Source organism: Aegilops tauschii, chromosome 3, assembly GCF_002575655.3.
Source record: "Aegilops tauschii subsp. strangulata cultivar AL8/78 chromosome 3, Aet v6.0, whole genome shotgun sequence".
NCBI lineage: Eukaryota > Viridiplantae > Streptophyta > Magnoliopsida > Poales > Poaceae > Aegilops > Aegilops tauschii.
In genome coordinates this window covers 277,251,944-277,278,047 of record NC_053037.3, presented here as the reverse complement: position 1 = coordinate 277,278,047, position 26,104 = coordinate 277,251,944, and the positions used below count along the sequence as shown (strand labels likewise).

General features: G+C 47.4%; 2 protein-coding genes across 5 annotated transcripts in view; both read left to right on the top strand.

Moving 5' to 3' along the window:
• LOC109739889 (bifunctional 3-dehydroquinate dehydratase/shikimate dehydrogenase, chloroplastic) overlaps positions 1-24,909 on the top strand; it is a 35,193-nt gene extending 10,284 nt beyond the window's left edge. Inside the window, exons 6-11 of one of the 4 annotated variants that reach the window (XM_040403886.3) lie at positions 24-120; positions 210-350; positions 3,617-3,765; positions 3,919-4,084; positions 4,190-4,236; positions 24,538-24,909. In XM_040403886.3, coding sequence (XP_040259820.1) covers positions 24-120; positions 210-350; positions 3,617-3,765; positions 3,919-4,084; positions 4,190-4,233 — 597 coding nt within the window. In that variant the 3' untranslated portion in view covers positions 4,234-4,236; positions 24,538-24,909. Of the gene's footprint in view, positions 1-23; positions 130-209; positions 351-3,616; positions 3,766-3,918; positions 4,085-4,189; positions 4,274-24,537 lie in introns of all 4 variants that reach the window. The other 3 variants (XM_020298965.4, XM_020298964.4, XM_073510410.1) reach the window with 3 other exon arrangements.
• Positions 13,034-17,340, top strand: LOC109739888 (uncharacterized). Its single transcript, XM_020298963.4, has one exon. It carries the CDS (start codon positions 15,574-15,576, stop codon positions 17,206-17,208), a length of 1,635 nt encoding a protein of 544 aa, XP_020154552.1. The 5' UTR covers positions 13,034-15,573; the 3' UTR covers positions 17,209-17,340.
• Positions 24,910-26,104: the final 1,195 nt, after the last annotated feature.

The following is a 26,104-nucleotide window of genomic DNA, read 5'->3' as shown; positions in this document are numbered from 1 at the left end:
TATTTTGTTGTGTTAATCTGCAGTCAATAGGTGCCATAAACACTATAGTTAGGAAATCAGACGGCAAATTAGTGGGCTACAATACAGACTACATTGGAGCAATTTCTGCTATTGAGGATGGTATAGGAGGTTTTAGCAATCTTAATCGATTCCCTTTTAACAGTTATTTGGGAGTCATGCACAAATATCACATGATTTATGTTCGACAGGTCTGGGGTCAAAGGATGCTGCTATGTCACCATTGTCTGGCAGGCTTATTGTTGTTGTAGGTGCTGGTGGTGCTGCTAAGGCAATTGCCTATGGGGCAAAGAAGAAGGGTGCAAGAGTTGTAGTAGCAAATCGTACCTATGGTAAGATTTGTATTTATCCGATTTGAAATTCATATTCATATGGTCTTGATATTTTGGGCCCACGTGTTTGGAAAATGAAGGGTCGGGACATGTTATCGTTGTCGCCAATCCCTTGGTCACGCTGACTAGGCTTCCTGACAAGCATCCAACTCTATTGCACAGAGCAATTGGTTGCACCCATGTTTTAATTCCCAACAACCAAATCCAGTGCCATGTCGTGTTATGATTAGAGCGCGGCAACCTTAGTGCAATGGATCGTTGTTTATCGTGATTTCGCCCTTCTCCTGATATTTTCACCTCTTATTGAGCTTCATGTTAAAATTTAACTGTTAGCAATATAGATAGTTAGCTTTTAGTTGCACCTAACCCTAGATTATCCTCCTAACAATATGTTATTTTGATTGTATGGTGGTTGTACCAATCGCGTGTGCATCATGCCATGTGCAGTGTTCCCCAGCTCTCTATCACATGATATCAAATTAATTAAATCCAACCTAGCATGGTTTCCCGCCATGACTGCCGCCGCCGAGTCCGCAACCAACATACGTGCTCTCGGCCTCTCCACCATGTCCTCACTCGGGCGTTGCTACCATCCCCCTCATGCATGTCCAAGCCTAGCCCCCCGCTACCTATTCCAGTTGTGTTTAACGCCTCTAATTATTCAAACTCTGGATGTTCTTCCTCGAGTTCCTTGGCGGTCAGGCTTGTAACTGTCAAGCTTGCCTCCGGCGACGCCACTCCCGTGCCTTCATGCTCGGTTCGCGTTGGTGCTCTTGTGCTTTGTCCTAGGATTGACCCGCATCATGAGGTCCTTATCATGAGGTCTCTTGCAAAGGACGGTATTGTCGTCTTGGTGAACTGTCTAATCATCCACTGAGATCGTCGTCGTCTTACCTGTGCCAAGTCCTACCGCAGTACTCTCGGGACCCTCATTGGCGCCACACCATGACCAAAGCGCGCTGCTTTAGAAGGGCAGGTGGTCGCCGCTTTCGCTCGGTACAAAGCGCTTTGGATCGTCAAAGGCTTAGCCGGCAGGTCGACTATGACGAGACCTTTAGTCTTGCCATCACCGTGGTTGACCCATTCGGCAACTAGACGTCAAGAATACCTTCCTCAATGTCATCATCGACGAAGAGGTTTACCGCCAGCAGCCTTCTAGCTTCGTCGTTCCATTGCGATCTAACCATGTCAGCAGGCTACACTGCTCTCAGTACGGTTTGAAACAAACTCCTTTCGTGTGGTATCAACGCTTCACGTCCCACCTTTGCCATCCTCATCTCCTACATCTCCAATATGTCTTTGTTTGTTCTAGCTAATTTGCATCCAACTTATTATTGGGATTACCTGACTTTCCCAGGACTCAGTTCTCTTATGTCATCCTCGCTAATTTGGAACTAGGTCTTGGAACAGTAAAGCAATCCTCATCTAGATGCTTGTAGCAATTTAGCTCCCGGGCTCCATGGAGCCCGATATTTTGGGAAATATGAAAAATATATTGAGAAATACGGAAAATATATTTAGAAGTTTAAAAAAATTCCAATTTTTCTCCATGGATGTGTTCTACATATCTGTAAAGTTTTATTAAAAAATACATTTATTTATTGGCTACACAAAAGGATGAATTTATAGCTCCCAAAACCAAAAAGTTTCTCTATTTGATCCACGTATTTGTCTATGTTGTGTACAACACGGTTGGCAAGATATAGATGAAAATTTGTGCGTAAATATTGCACATCCATATGTAAACTAGCTAAATACCCGTGCGTTGCAACGGGGGCAATTTTATTCTGGTAGTTCAACATAGTAAAATTTTGATTGGGTTGAGATTGTGATATGCTGTGGGGAGGGAATCCATAGGCAAAGAGTTAAGGAAAGACATGATGCGATTGAGATTGTCTACGTACAACTAAAGTTGATTTTGTTGTTTCCTTGCAAGGGATTTCTTACTATTGGCGATTTATTTGATTTGTTTTGAGTGCCACAAAAGCTAAAGGCAAGTTCTATAGGACAGCGGTTCGACCCGCAATGTTGTATGGCGCTGAGTGTTGGCCGACTAAAAGCTGACATGTTCAATAGTTAGGTGTGGCTGAGATGCGCATGTTGAGATGGATTGGATGTGTGGCCAGACGGAGTCTAGAATGATGATATGCAAGATAGAGTTGGGTAGCACCAATTGAAGAGAAGCTTGTCCAACATCATCTGAGATGGTTTGGGCATATTCAGCGCAGGCCTCCAGAAGCTCCAGTGCATAGCGGACGGCTAAAGCGGGCTGATAATGTCAAGAGAGGTCGGGGTAGACCGAACTTGACATGGGGGGAGTCCGTAAAGAGAGATCTGAAGGACTGGAGTATCACCAGAGAACTAGCCATGGACAGGAGTGCGTGGAAGCTTGCTATCCATGTGCCAGAACCATGAGTTGGTTTCTAGATCTTATGGGTTTAACCTCTAGCCTACCCCAACTTGTTTGGGACTAAGGATTGGAGTATCACCAGAGAACTAGCCATGGACAGGAGTGCGTGGAAGCTTGCTATCCATGTGCCAGAACCATGAGTTGGTTGCTAGATCTTATGGGTTTCACCTCTAGCCTACCCCAACTTGTTTGGGACTAAAGGCTTTGTTGTTGTTGTTGCTTTGCAAGGTATTTCTTTCCCCAGATATGAGGAGGTGGGTTGCATTTTTTGCTGACTTGGCATGCTGACTGGACCTGTTGACTGGTCAAAACCGGTCAACAGAGATGGGAGGGTTGAATCCTAGCTGGTTTTGAGAGTTGGGGGTTGTAATTTAGACGGTATTGGAGTTCGGGGTTGTAAATTAGACTAGGGCAAAAGTTCAGGGTTGAAATATGCACTTCTCTCGGGTTGGTTTGGAAAAATATTAATGGGGGTTATTGCATGGTTTTAAAAAAAGTCGATAGGAGGTGGCATGTATCGATTTGAGGAGTGGAAGCGATGGAAGTGAAACCAACAAACTCCCCTTTAATAGTAGAGATGTCTAATTTTGTTTTCAGAACTGTTTGAGGATTAAGACCCCTTTTTTCCCTAAAAGGGCTCACTGTAGCCCGGGCTCACTTTACACCGTATTGAGCAGTGGACCTACTTTGCGCTAGATACCATACCATCTTAAAGTTAGTATGATTTTCTTACATGATTGCTTTTTGTTTCATCTCTTGTTGGTCCATACTTGATGTAAGCCAAATGGTCATTTATATGAATGATGTCCGTATCGTAATACATCTTGTAATTTGAAAATATTCTCCATTTCCCCAGAAAAGGCAGTTACTCTTGCCAATGCAGTTGGTGGCCAGGCCCTGAGGTTAGCCGACCTGGAAAATTTCAGGCCTGAAGAAGGGACAATCCTCGCTAATGCAACATCATTGGGGATGTACCCAAATGTTGATGGCACTCCTGTTCCGAAGGTCTCTCTCTCTCTCACACACACACGAGCAAGCAAGCAAACTTGTTTCATTCTAGTGAAATTAAATTTGGGGATCCTTTTCCTTTTAATCTGTCATTCCATCTTTAACATGCCCCCTCGGTGTATTTGAGGAATTCTCCTTTTGGATCTGCAGAAAGCTTTAAGGTTCTATGATGTAGTGTTTGATGCGGTATATGCCCCAAAAGTTACCCGGCTTCTACGAGAAGCAAAAGAACATGGAGTGAAAGTTGTTAGCGGTGTAGAGATGTTTGTTAGACAAGCCATGGGCCAATTTGAGCATTTCACTGGTGGTATAGAAGGTATCTTCTATCAACTTCAGGATAACCCTTACTTTACCAAATGATGTGACTGCACCCGCAGCTTACTTATCATAAGTTACTATTTTTGACACTCTTTTTCTGCAGCTCCTGAAAGCCTGATGCGCGAGATAGCAGCACAGTATACCTAGCAGGTTCCTTTGTCCATCTTTTGGCATCTTCATCGTACAGGTCATTGTGGTAACACATGCATAACACAACAATGCGTGAAGCTAAGAACATGATTTATGTTAACCAGATTTGATTATCTCATTAATTCTTATAACGATGAACTTTCATGTCATATCAAAACCAGAAGTCCAACATGCATACCTACAATAGGTCAAAGCCTCAAATTCCACTCGAGTAAAAAAGAACAGAATATCTCGAATTGTTGTCATGCTTCATTTAGCTTTGTTGCTTTCCTGTTATATGTACGCATGTTTTTCACGAATTTGTACAACAAAGGTTGCTCAAACCCCAAAGGACTTTGGGAATGAACGCAAGCAGTTTCTTCTGTTTTTCTTGCTGGGAATAGTATTCAACTATTCGTACTGCGTAATGTGACAAGTTCGGGCTGGTTATTACTTACTTTTACTAAGCAGAATGTAGCCCTTACCAGATTGTTTGGTTGCCAGAGCAATTTAAGTGCGAATTTCGTAGGGTTAGCATGCAAAGATTGCTGTTCTTTTATTTTCACAGAAGAGGTGTGCTATTTACAACGGTTATGGTAATAATGATGGGGTGTAAATTAGGCATATAATTTGTGATATTGCTGCTGTAGATGTATTGCCAATTTTGTTCAGCTTCTGTTATGCAATTTTTTGTAAGAGTTTTCTTTTGACACATGAAAATAACATGGGCTGATTCTAGAAAATACTTATTCCGTGCTATATATTTTGCGAAACACCAACACACATTGTACTGATCAAAACTACTTTTCCAAAGTCGCTTCTTGGAGACCATCTGATATAGGGCAAAGCGTAGGGGTGGCCCGATCTTCACGAATTGGAGGTGGATATGAGTACGAACACGGGGAAAAACATGAGGAATCACTAGCAATGACAACAGAAAAAAGCCTCGAGCCAACATCTCATAACGAAGGTCAATACAAGAGATGCACTTGAATCCAAACAACAATCAAAGGAAAAGTAAACGAAGAATAGTTCATCCCCAAATCCTAAGAGATGGAGGTCTTGAATTTCACATGCAGAATCTTCTCCATGGAACGAGTTCTTGTGCCCATGGGAGCCTTTACCACAAGGATGGCCCTGTACTCCAATGGAGTCTTCTCTACAAGGGAGGCCTTGTACTCCAGTGCAGTCTTCTCCACAAGGGAGGCCTTGTGCTCCTCGGAGTCTTCTCCACAGTGGAGGAATGCCACTAGGGGAGGTAGATGAGCAAAAGCTCTTATCTAGTAATCTTTGCTAACCCAGTAGAGGAGGTGGGGATCCCACGAAGGGGGAAGGAGGGAAGAGCCCAAAAGCTGCACACAGGCAGTTACCCTCTTATCTAGTAATCTTTGCTAACCCTGTAGAGGAGGTGGGGATCCTGTTGTGAATCAAAGTAAAATGAGTAGAAGTCTCATCTCTTTCATTGATAGTGATGCTTATATACAAGTTGGGGGGACGTTGTTAGAGTTATAATATAAGTCATGTATACCCCTTTGTATTTATCCCGTTGTATAAGGGGTTTCCTGCATATGTACCACACCTGTACATGTATATATATCGGCCTATGGCCTCATGGGAATACAAGTTGCTTATTCCTAACATGGTATTAGAGCTTTAGGTCTCTTTTTTCGCACGCGCAACTCGTGCTTCGATCCACTCCCGCCGCCGCCGCATTCTCTCTTCGCGCCGCTGCTGCGTCCCCTCCCGCCAGGCGCCTCTCCTCCCGATCGTGCCCTCCTCTCCTCGATCGAAGCAGGGAAGCCCCCGATCGGCGCTGCTCCCGTCCAAGGTCTGCTCCCGTCCAACGACTCAGGCGCCCAGCCCGTCCCGCAGCTCCCAGCCCGTCCCGCAGCTCTCGATTCCCGCAGCTCCCAGCCCGTCCCGCAGCTCTCGATCGGCGCAGCTCCCGTGGTCGTCCGCCCCTCCCTACGGCCTCGTGAGCCCCTCACGCCAGGCGCCGTCGTCCGTCCCTCCCGCCAGGCTCCCGCTTGGCCGCCGCCAGGCTCCTCTGGCCGATCGACTGGGCCGTGTGGCTTGTCCTCCTGCTGTGTGGATTGCCAGGTCCCTCTCCTCCCGATCGTCTACTGCTGTCGTTTGAGGTCTGCTGCGCCGGATCTCGCTCCCAGCCGCCGTCCTCGTCCGGCCTCTGCTATTTTCGGATCTTTGCCAAAAAAAACATGTCTGCTGCATCAGGCTACGTTGCTGTCCCTCGCTGTCCGGTGATCTTCGATGGTACCAACTACACCAAGTTCGCTGGCTTCATGCGCATTCACATGCGTGGCATTCGTCTGTGGGGTGTTCTTTCTGGCGAGGTCTGCTGTCCGCCACGTCCGGTCCCTCCGGTGGCCCCTACTCCGCCGACTCCACTGGTTCTTCCTCCGGACGCTACTCAGGCCGCCAAGGATGCGGCTAAGATTGCTGATGAGGCTGCTGATCGTGCCTATGATGAGAGGGCTTTGGCTTATGAGGAGGCTCTTCAGACGTATCATGGTGCTTTGTCTGTTTACACCCAGTGGCTTGATGATGATGCTCGTGCTGCAGCTGTTCTCACTGCTAGTGTTCTGCCTCAGTTTGCTTCTGAGTTTCTGGGTCTTCCTACTGTCTTCCAGATGTGGACCTGTCTTCGTCAGCGCTACGAGCCCTCTGGTGATGCCTTATACCTTTCTGTGGTTCGTCAGGAGCATGCTCTTCAGCAGGGTGACTCTACTGTTGATGACTTTTATGCACAGAGTTCTGCTATCTGGCGCCAGCTTGATTCTCTCCGCAGTGCTGGTTGTCGTACTTGCCCCTGCTGCCAGGCTGTCCAGGCCGATTTGGAGTTTCATCGCGTCTACGAGTTCCTGTCTCGGCTCCGTAAGGAGTTTGAGCCCCGGCGTTCTCAGTTGCTTGCTCGTGGCCGTATTTCTCTCATGGAGGCGCTTTCAGAGATTCGTGCTGAGGAGACCCGCCTACGTGGTGCTGGTTTGCTGCAGGTTCCCTCTGTGCTCGCTACTCGGGTTTCTTCCACTCCGCCGGCTGCACTGCCCCATTCTCGCTCGAGTGCTCCGCCGCTCTTGCCCACTCCTTCTGGAGGCTCAGGTCGCCCCCGTTCACATTGTGACTACTGCAACAATGATGGTCATATTGAGTCCCAGTGCTACACCAAGCGGAAACACCTGCGCAAGGCGCGATCATCCTCCTCAGGGACTTCGTCATCTCCCTCGCCAGCTTCAGCCATTGCTTTGACTGAACAGGATATTTTGAGACTTAAGCGTCTGCTCGCGGCTTCAGGTTCTTCCTCGACGGGTACTGTTGGTTCTGTGACTGATGCTTCCCGCACTGAGCACCCGCCCTCTACACAGTCAGGTACATTCCCATGGGTTCTGGACTCTGGAGCTTCTTTTCATATGTCTTCTCATTCTTCCGCTTTGTCCTCTCTTCGCTCGCTGGATTCTCCTGTTCATGTCTTCACTGCTGATGGTACTCCACTTTCTGTTGCTAGTAGAGGCCATCTTTCCACTCCTTATTCTGTTCCTGATGTTGCTCATGTTCCTCGACTTACCATGAATCTGTTTTCTGCCGGTCAACTTACTGATTCTGGTTGTCGTGTCATCCTTGATGTTGACTCTTGTTCTGTCCAGGATCGTCGCACGCACACTCTGGTTGGGGCTGGCCCTCGCCGCCGTGATTCTCAGGGTCTTTGGGAGTTGGACTGGCTTCATGTTCCTTCCGCTGCCACCACCATCGCCAGTCCCTCCGCTGCTGTCGCCTCTGTTACTGGTTCCTTCAAGCAGTGGCATCATCGACTTGGTCATCTGTGTGGTTCTCGGTTATCGTCTTTAGTTCGTCGAGGTCTTCTGGGGTCTGTCTCAGGAGATGTCTCTTTAGAGTGTCAGGGTTGTCGTCTTGGCAAGCAGATTCAGTTACCATATTCCCATAGTGAGTCAGTGTCTAAGCGTCCTTTCGATTTAGTCCATTCTGATGTATGGGGTCCGGCTCCTTTCGCTTCGAAAGGTGGTCATAAATACTATATTATTTTCGTCGATGATTTTTCTCGTTACACATGGCTTTATTTCATGACTTCACGTAGTGAGGTGTTGTCTATTTATAAGCGTTTTGCTGCCATGGTTCATACTCAGTTCTCTTCACCCATTCGTGTTTTTCGTGCTGACTCCGCTGGTGAGTATATCTCTAAGATGTTGCGTGGTGTCCTTGCTGAGCAGGGTACTCTTGCCCAGTTCTCTTGTCCTGGTGCTCATGCTCAGAATGGCGTGTCTGAGCGCAAGCATCGTCACCTTCTTGAGACGGCTCGTGCCATGATGATCGCCGCCTCTCTTCCGCCTCATTTTTGGGCCGAGGCTATCTCCACTTCCGTCTATCTCATCAACCTTCAGCCATCTGCTGCTTTGCAGGGTGGTGTTCCTTTTGAGCGTCTGTTTGATCGTTCTCCCGATTATTCGATGCTTCGCTTGTTTGGTTGTGTTTGCTATGTTCTTCTTGCCCCTCGCGAACGCACCAAACTGACTGCTCAGTCTGTTGAGTGTGTCTTCTTAGGCTACAGTGATGAGCATAAGGGCTATCGTTGTTGGGATCCTGTCGGTCGTCGGATGCGTATCTCTCGAGACGTGACTTTTGATGAGTCTCGTCCTTTTTACCCACGCCCATCTTCCTCGTTTTTTTCAGTGGAGGATATCTCTTTCCTCACTTTTCCTGACTCCCCTATCACTCCCGTCGCGCCTGTGCCTATTTGTTCCACTCCCTCTGCTTCTCCACCCCTCGTCGATTCGCCGCCACCATCTTCCCCGGTCTCCTCACCTAGCATGTCACCGAATTCTACACCTTCATCTCCGGTGCCTTCTTCGTAGCCACCCCCTGATTCTACCTTGGTGATTCCTCCTTCTCTTGTTCCATCTCTTCCTCAGCATTACACTCGTCGTTCACGACCTGTGGATGCTTCCTTGGATGAGTCGTCCTCTTCCTCTCAGCCTACTTATGGCTTGCGTTCTCGTCCTCGTCCGCCTATTGATCGCTTTGGATTTCCCACCGCTGGTGCTGCTGTTCTTGAGCCGACTTCTTACCGTCAGGCTGTTGTTCATCCTGAATGGCAGTTTGCGATGGCAGAGGAGATTGCTGCTCTTGAACGCACTGGTACCTGGGATCTTGTTTCTCTTCCTCCCGGAGTCCGTCCCATCACTTGTAAGTGGGTCTACAAGGTTAAGACTCGCTCCGATGGTTCTCTTGAGCGTCACAAAGCTCGTCTCGTGGCTCGTGGTTTTCAGCAGGAGCATGGTCGTGATTATGACGAGACTTTTGCTCCTGTGGCCCATATGACCACTATTTGTACATTTCTTGCTGTTGCCTCTGCACGCCACTGGTCTATATCTCAGCTTGATGTTAAGAATGCCTTTCTTAATGGTGAGCTGCGTGAGGAGGTGTACATGCAGCCACCACCTGCGTATTCTGTTCCTGATGGCATGGTGTGTCGTCTTCGTCGCTTTCTCTATGGCCTTAAGCAAGCCCCTCGCGCCTGGTTTGAGCGTTTTGCTTCTGTGGTCACTACTGCTGGTTTTTCAGCAAGTGCTCATGATCCCGCATTGTTTATTCACCTTTCTCCTCGTGGTCGGACTCTTCTTCTTCTCTATGTTGATGATATGGTCATCACTGGGGATGACCCCGAGTATATTGCCTTTGTAAAGGCTCGTCTTAGTGAGCAGTTTCTTATGTCTGATCTTGGACCTCTTCGCTACTTTCTTGGGATTGAAGTCTCTTCTACCTCTGATGGCTTTTTTATATCCCAGGAAAAGTATATCCAGGATCTTCTTGCTCGTGCTGCTCTTTCCGACGAGCGCACTGTTGAGACTCTTATGGAGCTCAATGTTCACCTCCGTGCTACTGATGGTGATCCTCTCCCTGACCCGACGCGTTATCGTCATCTCGTTGGCAGTCTAGTCTATCTAGCTGTCACTCGTCCGGACATCTCTTATCCGGTTCATATTCTGAGTCAGTTTGTCTCTGCTCCCACATCGGTTCATTATAGTCATCTCCTTCGTGTTCTCCGATATCTTCGGGGCACGATCTCTCACCGTCTCTTCTTTCCTAGCTCCAGTTCTTTACAGCTTCAGGCCTATGCGGATGCTACGTGGGCTAGTGATCCTTCTGATCGCCGTTCGCTTTCTGCTTACTGTGTTTTTCTTGGCGGTTCTCTCATTGCCTGGAAGACGAAGAAACAGATTGCAGTTTCCCGTTCGAGTGCTGAGGCTGAGTTGCGAGCTATGGCTCTTTTGACGGCAGAGGTGACTTGGTTACGGTGGTTACTTCAGGATTTTGGTGTTTCTGTCACTACACCGACTATGCTATTATCTGACAGTACAGGTGCTATTAGCATTGCGCGCGATCCTGTGAAGCATGAGCTCACCAAGCATATTGGTGTTGATGCTTTCTATGTGCGCGCTGCTGTGCAGGATCAGGTCATTGCTCTTCAGTATGTGCCTTCCGAGTTACAGTTGGCGGATTTCCTGACGAAGGCCCAGACTAGAGCACAACATGGCTTTTATCTCTCCAAACTCAGTGTTGTTCCTCCACCATGAGTTCTGCATATGTACCACACCTGTACATGTATATATATCGGCCTATGGCCTCATGGGAATACAAGTTGCTTATTCCTAACAGACGCGACCAGAGGATGTGTTCGTTCCAGACAGATGCGATGGTGCTAACCGCCTGGCAGTTACAAGGGGAGATTTACCCCAAGGTTAACACAATTAATTAACTCTAACACTCCCCCTAATCTACACTTGTTCATATAGCATCATCATCTTGAAGAGTCTCCTCCAAAAACCTTATGGGAAAAAAACGTGAGGAGTATAGTGTTTGATATGTTGCTAAAACTCCTTCAAACCCGGTGGGAAAATAAGGAGAAAATGATGCAACATATAATGGTTATTGTCTCTTTTAACTCAATATGAGAAACTCATAGAATTTAGAGGACAATAAATATGTCTTATATACTTTCCTAAAAACCCCGGTGGGGAAAACAGAAAGTACGACATATGATCTTGTGTTGATATTACCTCACTAAAAACCTTTATGAGAACCTATAAAGTAAACTCATTAAGGGAAAAAGAGTATAATATGATGCTTTTAACAGGAACAATTCAGGAAGATACTCCCCCTGATTCTTGCATATTCCGAAGTCGTCATATACCAATTCTATGAACATATTTTTGGAACATAGAAGTTGGTAGACCTGGTGAACAAATCGGTCGCATGATTTGACTTGCAAGATATGCAAGATAGTGATATTGCTCATTATGCAATCTGTTTGCATCCGGGCAACACAAGAAACATTATCGTTGAGATAATGCTTGGTGGATGTAGCCATGAGGTCTGTTTCGAAGACTCTTCATGAGAAGACTACCACACCTAGTAGGAACACTAAGCTTGTTTACAATCTGATATAGTGGGGATCTGATCAATGTATCCAATGATATCGGTGTTCACATTTCCGTGAAACTGAAAAACCAGGACAAGATGTTTGATGCCTTGGAGATATCGAAAGATATTCTTGAGTACCGATCAATTGTGTTGGGTGGATCCAATGGCATTATGGAACTTTGAGTCCCAATATCTCATTTCCATCATCTCTTGGTCTAAATAGATCTTACCGACGATAATAATAAGTCATATGGTGACTTATTGATTTTACACAATGTATGTTGCATTTTGTACTTCGATTCAGAATTGAGGTTCCGCCGGGAACCATCTATATCTGAATCTAGTGATCTACATGGATATGTGATCACTACATCTATCAACTGCAGAGATAGATGATTTTGAAGTGCCAATGATATAAGTTATCAGAATGAGATTCCACCTCTGAAGAATAGTTGGGTATCTGCGTGAACCCTTGTGCTACAATACTTGCTCTTTGTTTCACCACCTCGTTGTTCTCAATTCTGTTTCCAGAAGAAAACTGGTGTAGGTATTGCTTATGAATACCTTCTATTATTGAGCAAGATTATTTCTACCTAGATTATACCCTTTGCTTGAGTTCAGTCTGAGTGTTGTTCACACTTTGCCATGACCATGGTCTTTGGATCTGAATCACTTGAAAGGTTTTTTCAATCTAGTTGAGAAATGAATGTCGACAATTGTAGACTTCCAGTTATATGTTTCTCCAGAATCTATATATCAATATATAGTTGATGGAAATATCATTACCCATAGTGACTGCTCGCGATTTCCTAATGCGATTGAGTCGGGTATTCCGATGTCCCGGTCATTTTGTGCACTATGACCTGGGTTGGTGGAGGTTTCCCGTCCACTGGGTGTATACTACCCATCAGGTGTCTGTCAACGTGAAGTTGACTTGCATTTACTGATTCACAGGCCTTGATATCCTTACTTACGAGAAGCTGAATCCTGATGTACTATTGCCGTACTTCTCCCCCTGTTGCTTTGAACGGGGAGTTGAGTGGTTTTAGTTGGTACCTTCACTCTTTCCGACATATTTTTCAGGATTGTAGGATTGTATGACACCCTTATAGTCAGTAAATGAATCTGGCAGGTTATTTGCAATGTGTTGCAAATCTTCTGAACACATGGTTCAGATCTTTGAGTACGTGGATTTGAGGCAGAAATGTGTTGAACATTTCACTAATTTCCTGGCATTCTTTATGGTACTTGAAATCTCCCCCTAATGCCTGGAAATGTTCCTCATTGAATTAGCATACTGGCCTTGAATAACTCCCCATGCGAGGGGCTTGAGGTATTGACGAAAATACAGTTATTCCTCACATAGATCCCAACTATATGTTGAGGGGCCAATGATGTATGCCGGGTGGTGATATCGGTATGCAACCGAATTACCGCAGATAGGAAATATTTGGTAGATATCCACATCAAAGATAGAGGGGAATAATATTATGCAGTTTGGTCATGAGCGTGTAAAACTACATGACTCCAACGTAAAGTTGGTAAGTTGCAATTCCAAAGTAAAGATAATGCAATGAGCTTAATTCTTTGGATATAGGATTCTACCAAATCATTTTGAGTCTAGACATTAGGACAAATTGCTAAACTCAATCCAAGGGCCATAGAGAAGGCACTCAAGGAGAATTCTGCAATGTTATCCATTTGATTTGCTTGAAATCGATGTCAGGATAATGAGCCAATGGTTTCGTGTGAATAAAGCACACACTTAAGACCATCATGTAGATATGTCTTTTAGAACCATGGAATACCTGAATAGTCTAGTCAATGGATGGGAAGAGCCACTTATCTCAACTTGATGCATTCAAGGAGTCTGAGTGGTTCAGCATAGACTTTAAGGTGTGTGAGCCTTAAAATTAGCTTCCCTGTGTCACTTGTAGTGCACATAAAATCCAAATGGTGTTAGAATTTAGCATCATAATAATCATAAACTATTGGAACTGCTAATAGTTTCGGTTTCAACCCAATGTCTCGATGACCAAGGCGTATGCCAACTTTTTCATGTACAAGACATTTTGGAAAACTATCTTGGGCGCAACATGTGCTACGGGTTTTGTAGTATGTGTAGTACAATTCAGATGATACATAGAGAATGTGCTTGCCATATCCGTTGTATATGGTAAAGAGAATGTATTTCTCTTTCTTGTCAGCATAAGTTTCGCTATGGAAACCATTTTGACGAATATCTTTATAGCTTAGTAGGGCACGAGTTAAACTCGGGAAGCAATGAAGCATCCCGACTTTACTCGAGTACCCACAGGGATAGTAAACATGACTCGAGTTGAGCCAACAAATACCTCATCGCGTCTAGCGATTTTAAAATATCTCCTTTCTCTCAATGAGAGTGGAAACATTGGACTTCCCTGAGTATAGAGTTTGTGGTGCATATGTCCACAAGGCACATATCATTTTTCATCGGATTGACTCCCGTAGAAATCCATATATAGACATGAAGATTCTCAAGAAAATCATTGTCGGATATATAGAATACATACAAATGAATTTGTATCAAAGTGCTGATACAATATATTGTGATATACAATATATGATGACAACAATACTTATGTTCTTATTAGAACATCGTAAATGGACATAAATTATGATGACCACTCAGGAGATTGAGAGACTAGACGAAGTCTTCAAACATGTTAGTTGAGTCATATTCAACCATCATATTCTCCGTGCCCATAGGGTCCTGTCACTGTTGGTGATGTCGGGTTGAAGGTTGAATGAGCTTCAAACCTTTGCCCTTGAGGTCTGTTGTGTCCTAGGAATTGCTGATACAGAATAACCAGATGCAGAGATCTGAATCGATATAATGCCTTATGATGTATAAGGCAATATTTTTTTGTTAGCGGTGTGATTCCGGCCAGAGGTTAATCATGTGGTCTTGGATTGCACACACTATTCCACGAGGCACAAGAGTGATAATGATGTCCATGCACAGGTAGGGTAGTGGTGGCGATTGAGGGCGAATGCCTCAAATTCTCTAGTCATCGGTTATCAGAGATAATTAATTTACAATTAGTAAATTAAAGACCATAATGGTAATGTTGCAAAATTAATGGATATTTCAAGAAGTTATCTTGAAACCATTAATGTGAATCTCAAATTGCTAAGCATGACACCTTGAAGATAATCTCCAAAATGAAGTAGATCTCGCTGCACTAGGGAGTATAATCTGATGAAATCAGTAAATACTCACTCATAATGCCTTATGTCATGACTTAGGAAAATATGTGGGAGATCAATCATAATGTCGAAACGACAAAATGTAGGCTTTATCAGTAGTCATCGATAATCTGCGTAGGCAGTAGATCCATATGACTACCTTGTGATCCCAAGCATCAATTTGAAAAAATCACTTTAAATTTTGCACTTGTATTTGCAAGAAATTGAAAATCTCAATTGCAAATAGACGTATTAATCTCGACATGTGTTTAACATGGAAATATACACATTATAGAAATATCCCGGAATACATCATACTCAACAGGGAAACAGTACTATGGAGGTACTGAATTTATCTTTGCAAGAGATTAAAATCTCAATTGCAAATAGATGTAACTCATCTCAACACGTGACAAATGTGGAAATATAACAGACTAAAAACAGGGATAAAATCACTGTTAAAAGTACATGCCGTGCCAATCATCTCGGGTGCACCTGTTTTGCGAACCGCGGGTCCACCTCGTGAGGAAAACACGGAGAGGCGATCGAGGCGATTGCTGTCGAGAGCTAGGGTTAGGGTTTTCCCGCGGAGGTGGTGAGGCTTCCGGTGGTGCGTGAAGGGGCGGCGGCGTCCCCGAACGTGCGGATCGGCGTGGATCTGACTGCTGTGGACGTGCCATGGCGGACAGGTTGAGGAACGGGGCGGCGGCGTCGCAGAGCGAGGCGACCGCTCCCAAGGCGGCGACTACGCCACGAGCGGCAACGGGCACGACGACAGCCCCCACGGGGGCGACAACGCCGCGATCAGGCGTGCGTACGGCGGCGATGGGCTCAGCGCAGAAGACGCCACTGGGCACACAAAGCAGAAACCCATCGCAGTCGCCCGTAGATGGCAAAGTCTCCGAGGAGGCGGCGGGGCTAACTGCGCGCTTGGGGGGACTTGTGCTAACGGAGAAGGAGGCTGCAGGGTTTGTCTTCAAGGAGCCGGAACAAGAACAAGCTAGGCCGGCGAAGTGGTCGGCCATAGGGAAAGCGTTTACCCCAAGACTCATGAATCAGCGTGCTCTCGAGATGGCGATGCCAAGGGCCTGGGGCCTCCACACAGAAGCAAAGTTCAAGATAATTGGAAGGAACATGTTCATGGTGAATTTTGGGAGCGAAGGTGACTGGAAACACACGTTAAATAACGGACCTTGGCAGTTTGATTTCAATATTGTGGTGCTTAAGGATTATGATGGTGTTACTAGACCATCTGAGATGGTTTTTGATATAGTGGAGGTTTGGGCTAGGGTTGCTGATTTGCCTTTGAATAAGCGTTCGAAGGAGTTCGGTGAAGCGCTTGGGAATTGGTTGGGTGGAGTGGTACGTGTGGATGTTGAGAAAGATGGATTTGCAAAGGGCCCGAACCTGCGTTTCCGAGCAAAACTATCAGTGCATGAGCCGTTGGTCAGGGGGTTCTATCTTAAAAAAGCTGAGGAGGACTTAGAACAAACTTGGTTTGACTTTACCTACGAAAAGATCCCGCACTTTTGTTTCGAGTCTGGACGGCTGGTACACAATGAGGGAGGCTGTGTCCCCCCGGTGGAGTCGGACCAACAGTGGGGCGAATGGCTTCGGGCCTCGCCGGGCAGATCGGGATCGAGGAAGGAAGGATCCTACAGAGGGCCAGCCAGCAATGCTAGTAGCTATGGGAGTGTTAGATCAAGTGAAGGGGATATGGGCAGCAGGAAGATGGGATCTGTACGTGATATCCCAACAAAACGCAACCTTAACAGGGAGTTTGATAGACTTGCTGATTCTCGCACTGGCGGGAATGAGCATGGTGGTCAGGGTGAAGTGTCCAGCCCCAACAAACAGCGGCACGGGCCGGAGGTGGCGACGGGCAAGGACCTGCGGGATGAGCTTGAGCAAAGGAGGGAGCAAAATATGCGCAATGATTTGAGGCACCGACAGATGAACAAGCAGGCTGAGCTAAGGTCGCAGTACAAAGCATATGCGTCCAGAGAGCATTATGGGGGAGGCAGCTCCAGCCACACCAGAGAGAAGGAAAGGAGGAGGGGCTACTATGTGAGGAAGCCGAGGCCGGAGCATGATGAACACAGGTCAGCAAGGAGCCCGATTCATGATGACAATGTGGATAGGAAGCGAAGGCCGAAGCAACACTGGGTGGTAAAGGGGGATTCGGTGAGGCAAGTTGGTAATGATACTTTCATTCGCAACACAAGGCAAAAAACGTCTTCCGTGTTTGACCGTATCTCTGAGCAGCATGATGCATCGGCGGACCCTGCGAGGCAGGGCCGCTGGTCCCAATGAACATCTTGGCCTGGAACTGTCGAGGACTGGGGTTGGACTCGACAGTGGGCGAACTCCAAGACCTGATTAGGTCCTAGAACCCAGCGGTGGTGTTCTTAAGCGAGACGAAGAAGAAGGCGAGGGCTATGGAGAAGTTGAAGTGGAGTTTGGGTTTCCGAAGTGGTGTGGCGGTTGACTGTCAAGGTTTGAGTGGGGGTTTAGCGATGTGGTGGAGGGAGCATCTTCAAGTCACTGTTAGACCTTGGTGTCAATATTTTTTGGATGCGGAAGTAGTTTGGGAAGGTAAAACCTGTAGGATCACTGGATTCTACGGTGAGCCCGATGTTGAGCATAGGAAGAAATCGTGGGATGCTCTCCGATACCTGAGAAGACAAGATGAGTTACCATGGCTGTGTCTTGGTGATTTTAATGAGGCTTTACTACAAACTGAGCAACGAGGTGGTAACCCGAGGAGTTTCATCCAAATGGAAGACTTTCGTGACTGCTTGGCCGACTGCGGCCTAGCTGATCTTGGCTTCTCCGGGTATCCCTATACGTGGGATAACAGAAGACAAGGAAATGAGAATATCCAAGTTAGACTGGACCGAGGTACATGCAATAATGAGTTTATGGCAATGTTTCCGGATACACATGTCCAACATATAATCACGGAGGAATCGGATCATTGTGCGCAGGTGGCCAAGGTTCTGGAGACTGCTCCAGAGCGGGGTGATCGAGGCCCCAGGCAGTTCAGGTACGAGGAGGCGTGGACAAGGCATGAGCTGTACGAGCCAATGGTCGCTGAAAAGTGGAGTGCAGCGGACACAGGAGGGGTGGGTATTTCTGCTACGTGCAGCAGGCTGTCTACGCTTTCAAAAGGTATGCAAGAGTGGGGAAGAGTAGTTTTTGGATCGATACGAAACCAAATAAAGCAGCTGCAAGTTCAGTTAAATGATGCAAAGTTCAGAGCTCTACGGACAGGCTACCAATCAGAAGTAAGAGAGATAGAAGAACAGCTGCGAGAGGTATATGCGCGGGAAGAAGTGATGCAACGACAGCGGTCGCGAGTGGACTGGCTAGCGGCGGGCGATATGAATACGAAGTATTTTCAGGGAAGAGCCTCGCATAGGAAGCGGAAAAATACAGTTCGAGCGCTGCTTCGAGAAGATGGGTCAAAGTGCATGGTGGATGAGGAGATGAGAGAGATGGCAGCAAAGTTCTATGAAGTGTTGTTTACATCTGAGGGATCGGTGGGTGCCCAAGCATTACTCCAGAATATTCCTAGCATTATTTGAATATGAACCAGAGACTTGTGACACCGGTCACTGATGAGGAGATTGAGTATGCGCTGTTCCAGATGGGCCCAACAAAGGCTCCGGGCCCTGATGGGCTGCCAGCCCTCTTTTATCAGCGACACTGGTCGCTTGTAAAGGAAGACGTGTGCACAGTGGTCCGTGATTTTCTTGCTGGAGTAGCAGCTCCGGAGGCTTTTAATGCGACAATGATTGTTATGATCCCGAAAGTTAACTCACCGGAGTTGCTTTCGCAATTTCGCCCAATTAGTCTCTGTAATGTTTTGTATAAAATTGCCTCTAAGGTGCTAGCTAACAGGTTAAAAGCTATTCTGCCAATACTTATCTCGGAGGAACAAAGTGCTTTTGTCCCGGGCCGGCTGAGTGTGTGCATGCCATAAGAAAGAGGAAGAGGAAGAAACCACTTTGTGCAGTCAAGCTGGATATGATGAAAGCCTACGATAGAGTGGAATGGGTGTTCCTTGAGCAAATGCTCCTCAGGTTTGGGTTTGACAATGCATGGGTCTCCATGATCATGAGGTGTGTAACGTCGGCAAATTTTGTTGTCAAGCTAAATGGTGGGCTGTCCAGAATGTTTACCCCATCCCGAGGATTACGGCAAGGAGACCCTTTGTCCCCATATTTATTTCTGTTTTGCGTGGAAGGCTTTTCTGTTTTATTGAAAAAGGCCCAAGAGGATAATCTTATAAAAGGTGTGTCTTTTGGGAGCACTGGCCCCCAAGTGACTCATCTTTTGTTCGCTGATGACAGTATTATCTTCCTTCAAGGATGTGTTGACAACTTTCTAGCTCTGAAGGACATCTTGGGCACATATGAACAAGCGTCAGGACAGAAGGTAAACTTACATAAATCCTCCATTTTCTTTGGGAAGGGGTGTCAGCAGGATCAAAAAGCTGCCCTCAAGGCAACGATCGGGATTGAGACAGAGGCTTTGAGTGAGAGGTATTTGGGTCTCCCAACGGTGGTGGGGAGGGCTAAGGATGGATCTTTCCAATATGTGGTTGAAAGTTCAAAAAAGAAGGTTACGGGTTGGAAGGGGCAAGGCCTCTCGAAAAAAGCAAGGGAAGTTCTTGTGAAATCTGGGCTTCAAGCTACTCCTGCATTTACTATGAGCTGTTTTCTCCTCACAAAGAAGATGTGCCGGAACCTGACATCTATCTCGTCGAAATTCTGGTGGGGGGCAGTGAATGGTGAGCGCAAAGTGCATTGGATTGCCTTGGATAAAATGTGTGCTGCAAAGAAGGAAGGAGGCATGGGGTTTAGGGACGCTGAGGCGTTTAACCAGGCGTTATTGGCCAAGCAGGCGTGGAGGATCTTGCGGGTTCCCTCCTCGCTCTGTGCGCGTGTCTTGAAGGCCAGATACTTCAAAGATGGCGACATTATGAATGCAACATGCCCTGATGGTGGATCATACACGTTCAGAAGTATTCTTCATGGGAGAGATCTTCTTAGAGCAGGTCTAGTGTGGCGAGTGGGAGATGGCACCAAGATTAACATCCACCATGATCAGTGGATACCGAGAAACGGCAGCTTATCACCACTGGGTGCTGAGTATGTCATGGGTGTCACAAAGGTTTGCCACTTGCTAGATCATGGGGGTACGCGATGGAACGTGCAGCTGCTGGAGAGGATGTTCTCACAGGAGGACGCTGAAGACATCAAGCAGATTGTTGTTGGAGGACCGGGTGCGGATGATCACTTGGCTTGGAACTTCACTAAAGATGGTTATTTCATGGTTCGCTCGGCATATCACCCGCGGGTATCAATGAACCGAGCGCGAACGGGAAGACAGGAGTCATCGTCATCTGTGATCCAGCACAAGAGCTGGATGGCGATGTGGGACACTTCGGCCCCGGGGAAAGAGAAGATCCACATGTGGCGTCTGCTTCGCAATGGCTTAGTCGTCGGGCATGAACTGCAGAGGCGGAAGATCAAGGCGGGAGTTTTTTGCACGGCATGTGGTCGAGAAGAGACGATCTATCATAGATTTTGGGGTTGTCCCCATTCGGTGCTTTACTGGAAAAAACTGCGTTCGGAGAAGGGAATTGCGGTGGCGATCCCACCGTGTCAGCTTGGTTCCCAGAATGCAGTTGCAAGATGGCTCCTGGAGTGGTTCCAGCAAGCAGGAGAGGAAGAAAGGTCGATGATGGTCCAATCGGTCTATGCGCTGTGGCTAGCTCGCAATGAAGCCCGGGATGGAAAACGGATAGAAGAACCGCATGAAATATTGGAGCGGGTGGTGCGGTTGACTGAAGAATGGCGAAACGTCCATGACAAACCCTCGACGGTCCGGGAGCCGGGTGCGAGAAGAAAATGGGAGGCGCCGGAGGAGGGATGGATCAAAGCCAATGCTGACGGAGTGTTCTCCAAGGACAGAGGAAAGGGAGGTGCGGGGGTAGTGCTCAGAGATCATAATGGTGGCTTTCGGGCTGCCGCTTGCTCTTTCGTCGATCGAGCCTCCAGTGCTGAGATGGTGGAGGTGGCAGCCTGTAAGCGGGCTATTCAGCTGGCTAGTGAGGCTAACGTGCAGAATCTTCATGTCGAGCTGGATTGCCTGGGAGTTGTAGCGGCGATCAACAAGTCTGAACAAGACCTCTCCATCTTGGGGCCGAGTGTTGAAGAGATTAAGCAGCTGCTTAACCAGTTTCTGCAGGTGAAGGTTACATGGACGAAGCGAGAAGCGAATGGTGCCGCGGATAAATTAGCCAAAATAGGATTAGGTGATGAAGTTTGTAATGTTTGGTGGTCTGGTCCACCGGAGTCTATTATCCAGGTTCTCTCTGATGAGATCCCTAGCTACGGTTAATTATTAATAAAGCGGCATTGATCCTCAAAAAAAAATCACTGTTAAAAGTTGTTGTTAGAACTATTTTTCTGAAAAGAAAGAGTAAACTAGTAAAGCAATTAAGCAAATACTAGTACAGGAGTACTGATGGCTCAACTAGTAAAGCAATTAAGCAAATACTAGTACGGGAGTCCTAATGACTCAACCGCATGCAGTTAAGCCACGTAGTACTACACGTATGTGCGGCAGTCCACGGCCTGGTCAATCGATTACAGATAAGGAGAGAGACAGGGAAATAAATTCCCAATTACTCAATCCCCATCCTTACCAGACTAACAGGCAGAGACTTCCATGGCCGGCCGGTGCCACCTCCAGCCACGCTGCCACGGCGTTCACCGGCGACGGGTGGAGGGACCAAGTGCTCCATCGTCTTCCTCGGGAGATGAACCACCAATGAGGTCATGGCTGGAAGCCACGCCGGTGGAGACGCCGTTTGCGGCACCGTTCGTGAGGCCGAGCGCCGCGGGGCTCCATGTGCCGGAGCGGCCGCTCGACGGCGAGCTCGCCAACGGGACGCCAAGGGCCATGAGATGGCGGCGAGCGCCCGAGCGCGGCGAAGGCTGAGGAGTTGCCGGCGCCGGGGTCGGCAGGCGTGGCGCGATGTGACGGTGTCGGTGTTGACGCCCGCGGCACTACTGGAGCAGCTCAGAAGGGGCTCGCAGGGTGAGAGCCTTGTCGTGCCTCCGCGTTGGAGGCCACGGTGGTGCCTCAACCATGCTCCGCGCCGGGAGTCGCCTCCTCTGCCGGGGGTGTTGCGCCGGAGGGCGCTGCCTCCCTGCAGAGCTGAGGTCGTGCCATGGCCACCACTTCGCGGGCTGCGCGCCTCTCTGTGAGCGGGCGCGGCCGTGGCCGTGGTCCCCTGCGCTCGTAGGGGCAAGGCCGAGGGCCAGGCGCGGGGTGTGCCGGGAGGAACGGCCGCACCTTTTGCTCGTTGCGCGTGCGTCGGATGGCGCAGACGAGTGCGGAGCTTCAGCCATCGGATGCCGATAGGCGCCTCGCCGATGGGAGCCGAGGGCTCGACCACCGCAGTGCTTTGCGACGAGGCTGAACTCCACGCCGTGGGGAGCCGTGCAAGAGGGCTGTCGTCAGTCTCGCGGGCGGGCGCGCGCGAGGGCGGCCACGGTGATGGACGGAGCGCGGGAGCGCGGCCACACGGGCGGGGCGCAGGTGGCCACGCGCGCGGCCTGGGGCTGCCGGCTGTATGGCGCGGTTGCGTCGTACGCCAGTGCCAGGGGCCGATGATACGGCACCGTTGCTGATGCTAATGCTTTCTACAGAGTGGAAAAACACGGTGAAGAACCTTTTTTCTTCTCATGTGGTGGCTTTTTGCATCAGTCTGTTGATTGATCTTCTGGCCTTGATGATCTTTGAATCAATGGATGCCAACGCCCACTTATTCTGTTGTCGATTCAGGAATAGAGTCGACGGCGGCTGGGTTGACGCCCTGTTTCTTCTGATTTTGGCCGAACACCTATGATTTTCTTTCTTCGATTTGCTCTTTCTGTATGCACTTGATGGAAGTAACTCACGTGAGTGCATAGCGTAAACCAAGCAGAGAAAACAATCAAATCAATTGTTAGATCATTGATGTTAATCACAAAAGACAAGAAATTTGCTTTCTCCTGATCGATCTCTTGAACGGCGGTGCATCTCTGCAGTGGGCGGCTGATTTCTCCAGCGATCTGGCCATGATCGGCAATCTTCGGAAGGAAGCCCAGCAGTGGGGGTTTCGCCGGAAGCGGTTCCATGCGCCATCCCTTCTCTGCTGGATACTCTTCTCCATTGGTAACCGCCGCTGGCCGCAAAGGGCCTGTGCGTGAACGAGGCCCTCTTCACTTGGCGTCGAGGATCGCCCAGGCGCAGCGGCGGGCTGTGGCTTCGCCGGTCGAGGGCTGTGCCGTTTCCAGTTCTTTCCTCTTGGCCGAGTCGCTCAGGGAAGAGCGTGCTGATAACGTGTTGTGAATCAAAGTAAAATGAGTAGAAGTCTCTATCTCTTTCATTGATAGTGATGCTTATATACAAGTTTGGGGGACGCGACCAGAGGATGTGTCCGTTCCACACAGATGCGATGGTGCTAACCGCCTGGCAGTTACAAGGGGAGATTTACCCCAAGGTTAACACAATTAATTAACTCTAACAGATCCCACGAAGGGGGAAGGAGGGAAGTGCCTAAAAGCTGCACACAGGCAGTTACCCGGAGTCTCAGGGTGACTGTCTGGTCTGGAGTGTACGGGGTGGTTGGCTCGGAAGCTCCAGCTGTCTCCTAGAGGCTCGGTGAAGGCACATGGCCCGAAGGCTTTGGCTGTTTCTCCGGGCGCTCTTGGCTTGGGGCCGGAGTGTCTAGGGGTATCTCCGGGTGTTGATACGGGGCAACCCGTAGGGGTGGCCTGGTCTTCACGACTTGGAGTTGGATTTGAGGGAAAACATGAAGAACACGAGAGAAAGAGGAGATAAACACAAGGGAAACAAGCACAAATCAACACACAAGTGGCAACGCAAGATACACATGGATAATTCCTTGATCCCAGCCATCCATAAGAGACGGAGGGAGCAAGATAGAGTTCTTCCCCAAATCCTAATACAAGGAGGGTTTGTGCTGGCCTTGTACTCCACGGAGTTCTCCCTCGGGAGGTCTTGTACTCCCATGAAGTCCCTTCAAGAGGAGGCTTTAATCTCCACTAGGAGAGTTCCCACAAGGAGAGATACATTGGCAAAGCTCTATGTTTGAGTTCCCTTATAAACGGGAAATATACAAAGTGTACACGACTATATATATAATAGAGGATGCCCCGTGCGTTGCTGCAGGAATTGGTTGATGAAAATTTGGGTTGATAACATGAAAACCAAAATTAAAGTACACAACTTATATTTTATTATGTATAGTTGTAACAATATTTATTTAATATAAGTAGAATAATTGAATGGAAAACATTTTCCCATGCATGGTTGAATGTTGTGATGGGCCTTATCCCATTCATAGTTGTATGGTGAGGTGGCATATTAGATAAATAAGTTAACAGAATCTCTTAGGTATATAGGATATGATTACTCTAACAAAAATAACTGGCTTGGACAAATTATCCAAAAGATTCTTCAAGTTGAGTGGATAACAGATATTGACAAGCTAGTATTGTAGTTGTATATTTTCTATGGATTGCTCAAGATGTAACTACTGTTTGTTTTTGCTTTCAGGCTGATGGTGAAATAACTGGCTTGGACAAATTAGCCCAAAGATTCTTCAAGATGAGTGGATATCAAATTTTGACGCCTACCCATTTTTCCACTGTGGGGGCTTATTGTAATGTCAAGTATCACCTACTTGTCACCTGATATAGAGATCTAAAAAAAGTGTTGCATTCGTCTTGTTATCAACGTATAAGTAGTAAAAAGGGTCACACGAATAAAGAGAATTCAGGTTCAAATCAAATCATATTGACAAAAAGGAAATGTCATAACTATGATTCGGTGGTTGCATGCTTTTTGTTTTACATGCGGTGGTTGCATGTTACTAGTGTGAGAACTGTACATGTCCACTTGCTTGGTCAATTCAAGTGATTTTGAGCTCGTGCCTTCTTTTTACGTCATCCTCCTCCTTCCAGCTCGGTTGTATATGCATTGACAAAGGTATGAACAGTCTATTTTCAGAGTTTAATTTACTAGTACTATGGATTTTTTTTCATTTTTTATTCAAGATGGATTAACCGTCAATATTTCCAAATAGTAGAATATTCACCACCAATGACTCATTTTCATTTGATGTATGCCGTCGCTATATTTGGGAGCTTCCAGGGAGAATCTTTAGCACGGTTGCGGGCACTCCATTGAGATTCCTTTTGATAAGGAAGATCTTCATGGATTCATTTCTGGAAACCTGGAAGAGGTTGTAGCTCTGATTTCCCAGTGGCTTGGAGCAAATGTTCCTTGAAATTGTTCCATGGGCAAGAGTTTGGTTGTCCATGGATCAATTAGCATTGTTGGATGTGTGCTTTTCTACTGCAAGTTAGCTTTGGCTTCAGCTGTAGGAGGGGAGCTCATGTATTGCGGGAAGCCATAAGCATGAAGTGGATCCTCTGATCATCCTGCTCACTGCAATGTATATTCACATCCCTGTAGGGTCATGGAGTGATGGACATCGCCAAGAGGCATCTGCAAAATTGATGTAGGGCCAAAGCCCTAGGTAGTGATCTTTCACGACACAATGAACATAGGGAAGAACGTGGAGAAATCAAAAGAGAAACATTCAAGAACAAGTCAAATCACACATTCACACAAGATCCACAAAGATACATGAACAACAAAGGGAACAAAGATACAAGGTAGAGTTCATCCAAAATCCTATAAAGGAGATGAGGTCTTGAATCCAAGATGGATCTTCCCTAGATGGGGTCTTGCTAGGGGGTCTTCTCACATGGAGGCCTTGATCTCCATGGGAGAGAGGTAGATGAGCAAAGGTCTCTTTCTAATCTGAGCTATCACTTTGATAACCCTAGCAAGAGGATGGGGATGGTCTACTACGTGAAGTGTGTGTGTGTGTGTGGTGGGGGGGGGGGGGGAGGGATTATATGGCCTCTTGGCTGTGGCTGGATCGCAGGCGCTGGATGTCCAGCACGACTCAGGGCGCCGGATGTCCGGCGGGGTGGTGATCCACATCTACATCGATACTCGACTCCTCACGTCGGATTTTCGGAGAGGCGCCTGATGTCCGGCCTGTCGCGGGGCGTCGGATGTCTAGGGGTTGTCTGGATGTCCGACCGTTGTA

What these genes read in the sequence shown, in the direction of transcription:
- LOC109739888 (XM_020298963.4), top strand. Translation starts at nt 15,574, where the DNA reads ATGGCGGACAGGTTGAGGAACGGGGCGGCGGCGTCGCAGAGCGAGGCG.